This window comes from Marmota flaviventris, chromosome 13, assembly GCF_047511675.1.
Source record: "Marmota flaviventris isolate mMarFla1 chromosome 13, mMarFla1.hap1, whole genome shotgun sequence".
Classification (NCBI taxonomy): Eukaryota; Metazoa; Chordata; class Mammalia; order Rodentia; family Sciuridae; genus Marmota; species Marmota flaviventris.
In genome coordinates, this window is record NC_092510.1 from 55,871,032 (window position 1) to 55,879,473 (window position 8,442).

The 8,442-nt window shown below is 39.4% G+C and overlaps 1 protein-coding gene and 1 pseudogene across 1 annotated transcript; both read left to right on the forward strand.

The window, feature by feature from the left end:
• Window positions 1-1,363: 1,363 nt before the first annotated feature.
• Window positions 1,364-1,933, forward strand: LOC139701518 (interferon alpha-5-like; annotated as a pseudogene).
• A 5,035-nt stretch (window positions 1,934-6,968) lies between these two features.
• LOC114083569 (interferon alpha-2-like) lies at window positions 6,969-7,574 on the forward strand. The gene has a single exon (XM_027924862.2). The coding sequence runs from the start codon at window positions 6,969-6,971 to the stop codon at window positions 7,572-7,574; it is 606 nt and encodes a 201-aa protein (XP_027780663.2).
• The last annotated feature ends 868 nt before the right edge of the window (window positions 7,575-8,442 follow it).

Sequence of the window (8,442 nt, forward strand, 5' to 3'; positions counted from 1 at the left end):
GACTGAGAAAATATATTAAAAAAATGTTTTACCCAACGAGAGAGACAGATAGCAAGTAGGACAGGAAAAAATGATCATTATGATGCATCAGGGCAGTGCAAATAAACCACAAGTTGACACAACATATTTATTGGACTGGCTATAGGTAAAAGTCCTTGTCATGGAATTTGGCATGATTGTGAAGCAATTGGAAGGTTTATAACCGGCTGCTGAAATTAAAAAGTCATTCAACTAGTTTGGAAAACCATTTTATACTTGATTAGGAAGGCAAAACCTATACCTACCATATGAGTCTGCAAGTACATTCCCAAGAGAAAAGGAAGCCCGTATCTATGCAGAGACTTGCATATGCATGTTCTAGGAGCTTTATTTGGAATAGTCTGAAATTGGAAACAATTCAATGTCCATCATGAGTGAATGACTGAAGAAATCATAGCATATCTACATGACAGAACACTAATCGGTGATTGAAAGCTATGAATCATGATACACAAGCATAGGGATGATTATACTGAGGATAAGTAGACAGACCAAAAAGGAGTGAATTCTGTAATATCCCATTTTGAACAAATTCCTGATATATAAAAAGGAAAACTAATCTATAATGACAGAATGAATACTAGTGTTTATGAGGAAACAGAGCCTCTGGTTTTTAGAAATGAGATGGTCAGAGTTTACAAAGGGACACAGCAAGATTTTTAAGGTGACATGGCCATATTTAATAACTTTTTGGTGGTGATGGTAAAGTGAAGGTCAGGGCATTCAGAAATGCCTTTATTAAGGTATATACTCAGTGTGTTCCCTAATAAAGTCATATATAGAGAGCAAGATCTTCAGAGAAGTTGGAGACAAAAGTTAATGTTCATTCACCCTATACGGACAGCAGCTTCTCCAAGAGATGGTGCAACCTGCAATCGCAGTGACTCCAGAGGAGGCCAGCCTCAGCAACTAAGCAAGGTCTGAAGCAATGTAGTGAGAACTGTCTCAAAATAAATATAAAAAGTTCTGTGGATGTGAATTAGTGCTAAAGCGCCTCTGCATTCAATCCCAGGAATATCATCAAGAACAAAAATTTAATAGGAGTTTAATTTGGAAAAATAATTCTAAAAAGGGGTCAGGGGGGCAGGGCAGAGGAAATAATAATGAAAAAATGGTTGGAAAACACTTTTCTTAACACATGTAGTGAATGTGTAAAGGAAAGTAAAAAGAGAATTAGAAAATACTGGGGTGACGTTCAGAAAATTGAAAGCATATTGGTTCCTATTTAAGGCACAGTAACAAGTCAAGGGCTTCAGAGAACCTATAGGTAAAGGGGCAAGATCACCCATCTCAGGTAGCCCAGCAGCATCTGCAAGATCCCCCAATGGCCTTGCCCTTGGCTTTCCTGCTGGCCCTGGTGGTGCTCAGCTGCAAGAACACCTACTCTCTGGGCTGTGACCTGCCTCAGATACAAAACCAGGGTCTTGAACCTCCTTGGAAAAATGAGGAGCGGTCCCTGACACTCCTGCAAAAAATGAGGAGAATTCCCAATTTCTCCTGCCTGAACTACAGAAAAGAATTTGCTTTCTCCCTGGAGCAGCTGGAGGGTGAGTAGGTGCAGAAGCCTCAAGCTGTTGCTGTCCTCCATGAGATGACCCAGCAGGTCTTCAACCTCCTCAGCACCCAGGAGGCCTTTGCTGCTTGGGACAAGACCCTCCTGGACACCTTCCTCACTGGTCTCCATCAGCAGCTGGATGACCTGAAAGACTGTGGGACCCAGCAGGTGGGGGTGGAAGAGGCTCCCCTGAGGGCTGTGAGGAAATACTTCCACAGGATCACTGTCTACCTGAAGGAGAAGAAATACCTGCCTTGTGCCTGGGAGGTGGTCAGAACAGAAATCATGAAATCCTTCTCTTCATCAGCCAACTTGTATGGAAGACTAGGGAGCATGTAATGAGACCTGGTCCAGCAGGGAAATACTTCTCACTGATGAACACACCTTACCACACTCCCACAAGTTCTGCCATTTCAAAGACTCTCATTCCTGCTGGATTTGTGAAATGAATTCCATCAGTTTATCAGATGATTTCAGGAATATTAGGCAATATCATTTTTCTACACATGACCATGATGATGTATCTGTTTATTTAAATATTTATTTTTATACTATTTATTAGATTTATTTTTGTTCATATAACATCAGATGTACCTTTACATTGTGGCTGAAAAAACAAAATATACTTTACATACATATATTTCTTATTTAGCTATGTGTATTAAATTTGTAGTAGTGATAACTTTTCTGTTCTTATTATTGAAAAGACAAGTAAATCCTGATTTTTCTATTTTATTAAAAAATGAATGGTAGAATTGACTCACCACTAATGCTAAATTTACACTTTCCATAATAATTCACTTTATCTAAGCCAGCTTTTGTTTTTTCCTCAGGATGTTGAGGTGAACATGGCAAACACCAAAGACAGTTATTGGTGTCTTTGGTCCCATGTTTAGAGCCAGAAAACCTAAACTGAATGATCCTACTTAATATCAATTGTGTTAAAAGGTATAAGGAGGAGTATGAAAAAACCAATTAAATTCTCTAAACAGAAGGTAATTGCAGCATGTTAGGAGAGAAAGGTGAAAGCAGGCACATCTTCTATAATTTGACTGCTAGACAACCAAGTTCAAATGCCCATTGAATAAATGAGTTTTCAATTTACAAGAAATAAATGTCTAGTGGGTCATATCTGGAAGTCCAGCAATGGAGGTGGTCTTGTGGAGAGAGAGTGTAGAGAAAGAAAAGGATTAAAGCTTAACCCTGAGGACCTTCAACTTTTAAAAGGATGAGAGAGAAAATTGAGGAAGGAGACAGAGTTGAAAGATGCTGACATTAGAAGGAGAAGAGGAGAGAATGGCAGTAAAACAGTGTCTTTAGGAAATAAACTTGCTTAGAAGAAGAGGAATGAATGGATTTATGGAAGATATGGATTGAAACACTTTGGGAAAGTGGAGGGCAGGGAAAATCTTAGTGATCTAGAAGAATCGATCAGTAGAAACCATGTTAGCCAAGGTAGTGACGAATAAGAGAAGAGTAATTAGGGTTGAGATATTTTTTTAAAAAAATTTTAAAAAAGAATGAGAGGTTGTAATCTGAGGCAGAGGAGAAAAGTGGGTTATGATCTGAAAAATAGTGTAGAGTTTTCTTTTTCTATATAGGTTTCACCTGTGAAATATATCTATGTTCAAGTGGATTTCATATATTGGCAAGACATATTAGTAACTTTTCTATTGTATTAATGTTAAATCATGATATCTTTAATTACAATGGTCATTTTTCCTATATTAGTAAGTATTATGTTAAATGTCAGTAAGCTAGTCTGTGGGTTGAAACCGTCACCACAGTGGAAAATTAGATAGAACTAATGACCTTGTGAGAGGTGGATCTTAGAATTAGTGAGTGGAACTGACACTGGAGAAGGTGGCAGGTGAGTAAGAGTAGAGAAGAACTCCCCTGCAGCACGTCACCTGAGGGGCCAGTCATTTGAATTTCCCTCCAATTCAGATTTACTTTGGTCTTACTTGGCTTCTGGTGCAATCATAGCTTTCTAGGAATATCACCAAGAAGTAAAAATGGTGAGTTGAAAATTTTTGGAAATACTGGCTCAATGTTGTTGCATTTTTATTTTTCTGTTTGACTTCTAACCTCAAGATGAAAATGAAAGTAATTCAAAAACATCAGGACAACTCTTTGCTCAGGAAAATATTAAATGAATAAGAATGTGTAGGTACAACTAGGCGGTGACCCCCATCAGCACAGAAAGAGGCTTTGAGGGAACAGCTGACTGCAGAGCTGACAGAATAAATGTTGTAAGACTGAATATTTGACAGTCTGAGACCTGGGGAGACTTCAGTCCGATTACCAAAGCAGAGTTTCCTAACCTGAAGCCAGACCAGGGTGGTGTGAGCAGGGAGTGGAATACAGAGAGAAAGAGGGAGAGGAAGATCATGTAAGCTCACTCCTTTACCTACAGCTGGGAAAAAAAGAAGACCAAATTAAAATGCAACAGGAACAACAAGGTCAGTGAAGGAGATCAAGCAGTTTAGCCCAAATTGTGGGCTCAAAGTCCTGCTGAGAGTCGCCGTCATTTTGTAGAGCCCACAGCTGGCCTGTTGCCCTACAATAAATTAAATCAACATGACATCTCCTCACCTCCAGGTAGCAACAAATAAAACCAAAGAGACTGTCCCTGCAGAGGGATGTCACTATAATCTGTGCAGAAGGACCTTGTACATGAATCCCTCCTAGCCAAAAGTTGCTGAAACCCCCTACCCCTCAGCAGCCACCAGAGGTTTAGGGGAGCAGACTGCCCTGGAAGTGCTAGCCTACCTCCACATGGCCTTAGTGGCAGGCTAGATAGAGAAGGCACAGAAGCCCCCAGTGGCAAGAAATGAAAGTGCATAACCAGGCAGGAAAGCAGTCTGTGTCCCAGCAGCAGATGGGGACAGTCTCTGGAAGTTAGAGCTGTAGCAGGTCGGAGATTGGACATGGGTGGGATGGCTGTCTCACTCCCAGGCAGCAGAGGGGGACAGCCCCCATGATTCCTGGCTGCAACCAGCAGGAGCTTGGACCATGTCTGTGTCTGTCCCAGTCAGTGGAGGGGAGCAGCTCTAGTGGTTTGTGACTATGGGCAGTGGGATCTTGAAGCCAAGCAAACTGGTTAAGCCTCTTTCTCAGTATCAGAAAAAGTGTCCCAGTGATCTGAGTAGGTCAGGGGGGACACTTTTGCACCACTTACCACCCATGGAGAACCCACAATGACAGGCCCTATGCTTGCAGATAGCCACCAAGCTCTGTGACACTTTGAAAAGGACCCTAGGATGGAGAGTGGGAGGGGTGGTGACCCAGGACAGTCAGAGTGACTGTCCAGATCCAGGCATCCTGAGTTCCTGCACACAAGATAAACAGCCAACAGACAGAGTGCCACACCCTTGGAGCATCCATCTTTAGGCCATTGGGCTGATAAATGAGAACATGATGGTGGGGACAACCACAGCAACTCAAGCATTGGCTCCTGGGCCCCAGCACCTCTTGGGGTTACCCAAAGTTGAGAGAGTTAGACATATATTAAAGGTTCCAAATCCTGACAAAATCCAAAGAGAATGCAATAAGAATGTTCTTCACCTTGGCATGTTTAATTATAAATAGCTCAGCGGTCAACTTTGACTATATATGTATTACTCTTCACTTTGATTTCATATTTGTGACCATAGTATTTGATATTGTGCCTCAAACAGGTTTCACTGTATTTCTTCTAATGTTTTAAAGCATTTATTGAAATTATTCTCTTTTTTTTTTTGAGCTCAGATTTATATTTTCTTCCCTTACTCCCTCTTTTTTCTCTTAGATTACCTGCTGTCAATTGTCCCCATACATTTTTTTTCTTCTTGCCTTGATGTGCATTTTAGTTTTCTATGTTATCTTCTTTCATTCATGTTTTCTCTTTTCTTTTGTCCAAATTTTCTTTCCTCTCCTTTTCTGTATCTATATGATGTTATCACGACATTGGTATATTTAATTGATAATAATGATAATAATATCTTTTTAGTCTATTCCAGAACTGTACTATGAGTTTATACCTGGGTTATAAAAACTGTGGAGAAAAATTCCAACATGTTTTTGGTGTTTTCCTAAGGTTGAATAGTATGTGTCTTTGCTCTAAAGTGATTGTAGTAAACAGGGATGACTAGATACTCTCAAAGTGGTAATCATATTTATCTTAAAGTGATAATGAACTGCAGACAACAATCATTCAATGAAAGTATCAACAGAGGTGTATTTGCCAAACCTGCAGCTCTGAGGGGAAAGAAGATCATTAAATAGTCCCTTCCGTAAATAAAACGATAATCATTGCAATAGATGATTGGATAATATAGCAGTATAAAAAAGGAGGGGAACAAACCACACCAAAGAAACCAGAACAATTGACCTCATATCTACCATATTGAAAGAAATGACATAAAAAAATTTAGAAAGTTCATAGTGAAAATCTTTAACAAGCTAAAAGAAGATAAGAAATGAACTTAGAATAAGTGAAAGATAATTTCAATAAAGATGTACAGATTCTGAAAAATACAAAACAGAAATACTAGAAATGAAACTCAATAAACTAAATTAAGTTTTCAGCAGAAAGCTTCACTAATAGATCACTTTGAAGAGAGATTTTGAGGAATATTATACATTATGATTCATACAAATTAGTTATATTAAAGTCATCGAGTAAATTTATTTAGAAAATTACATTGATACTAATAGCTTTTCAGATTTACTTTTGACTGAATGTTTAAACTTAGACATTTTTAATTCAGTATTGAATACAAAGATTAAATTTAACAATTTTACTTATTTATATATTTACTTATAATATTTTCACTTATAATAATGGCATATTCATTGGGTATATAAATACATACACATGTATATTAAAGCTTAATAGGCTGGACATGGTTGTGTGCACCTTTAATCCCAGTGATTCCAGAGGCTGAGACAGAAGGATCACATGTTTGAGGTCAGCCTGAGGAACTAAGGGAGGACATGGTGCCTTAGCAAGACCCTGTGTCAAAATAAAAATTAAAAGGGTTGGGGACGTGGCTCAGTCATAAAACGCTTCTGGGTTCAATACCTAGTAAGCTCCTCCTCCATAAAAAATTAATAGGGGTTTCAGTTGGGACAATAATTCTTAAAAACAAGTTCTGGGGGCAGGGCAGGGAGAATATATAATGAAAATATGGTTTGGAAACATTAAACACATGTAGTGAAAGCATAAAGGAAAGCAAAAACAGAAGTAGAAAGTACTGGTGACATTCAGAAAATTGAGAGCATATTGGTTCCTATTTAAGACATAGGAACAAGTCAAGGACTTCAGAGAACCTAGAGGCAAGGTGCAAGAGCACCCATCTCAAGCAGCCCAGCAGCATCTGCAAGATCCCCAATGGCCTTGCCCTTGCCTTTCCTGCTGGCCCTGGTGGTGCTCAGCTGTAAGTCCACCTGCTCTCTGGGCTGTGACCTGCCTCAGATACACAACCTGGGTCTTGAAACTCCTGACAGGAATGAGGAGGGGACCTGGACACTCCTGGAAAAAATGAGGAGAATTCCCACTTTCTCCTGCCTGAACTACAGAAAGGACTTTGCCTTCCCCCAGAAGCAGTTGGAAGGTGAGCAGGTGCAGAAGGCTCAAGCTGTTGCTGTCCTCCATGAGATGACCCAGCAGATCTTCAACCTCTTCAGCACCCAGGAGGCCTTTGCTGCTTGGGACAAGACCCTCCTGGACACCTTCCTCACTGGCCTCCATCAGCAGCTGGATGACCTGAAAGCCTGTGGGACCCAGCAGGTGGGGGTGGAAGAGGCTCCCCTGAGGGCTGTGAGGAAATACTTCCACAGGATCACTGTCTACCTGAAGGAGAAGAAATACCTGCCTTGTGCCTGGGAGGTGGTCAGAGCAGAAATCATGAAATCCTTCTCTTCATCAGCCAACTTGTATGGAAGACTAAGGAGCATGGAATGGGACCTGGTCCAGCAGGGAAATGCTTCTCACTGATGAACACACCTTACCACACTCCCACAAGTTCTGCCATTTCAATAACTCTCCTTCCTGCTGGAATTGTGACATGAATTCACTTTTTCAGATGTGTTCAGGCCTTTGCCCAACATTGCTTTCAAATCTATAGGCACTAGACCCTTACATCCCTGCAGATGTGTCTATTTATCTATTTAATTATTTATTTAACTATTTATATAATTTTATTTATTTTGTCTATATGATTTTATGTATATGTTTGCAATATGATTAATAAAGCTGAACATTATCTTTATATTTAAGAAGTTGATATTTTTGTTCTTCATTACTTTTTAAATTTCTTTAACTCTTTACATTCTTGGAGGGAATGAGGGATTGTATTCATTTTTCTTTTCATTCTTTTCCATTTTATTTTAAATTGCAACCAAAATTTTAGTTCCAAATGCTGATTTCTAGGTTGAGTTTACTTCATGGCCATCATTATTTTGCCTGTAGAAAAAGTGAGATTAATAGAAAATCAATAAACTCTGGATATGATGAAGGAAAACCATAAAAATTACCCCCCAGAAGAAGAAAAAGATAACGGGACTTCTCTGACTCATCTTTCTGCTTACTCCATTGAGGTTTGTGCTTAGATACTCTTCATGTCTCACTCATTATCCCAATGCCATCTATTTTCCCTCTATAGTGATGGTTTCAATGCACACAACTGCTTTCTGATATTCTTGTTTAACTTTTTTAACATATGCCAAAACACAAAAGTGGTGCACACTAGTGCAGTGCCATGTTGAATGTAATGTTTAAATCAGTTCAACACATTTATCTCTTTGAACATTTGTCATGTCTCTGTTGTGAACCTCTCAAGATCCCTCCTTCCAGCTTTTTCAAA

What these genes read in the sequence shown, in the direction of transcription:
- LOC114083569 (XM_027924862.2), top strand. Translation starts at nt 6,969, where the DNA reads ATGGCCTTGCCCTTGCCTTTCCTGCTGGCCCTGGTGGTGCTCAGCTGT.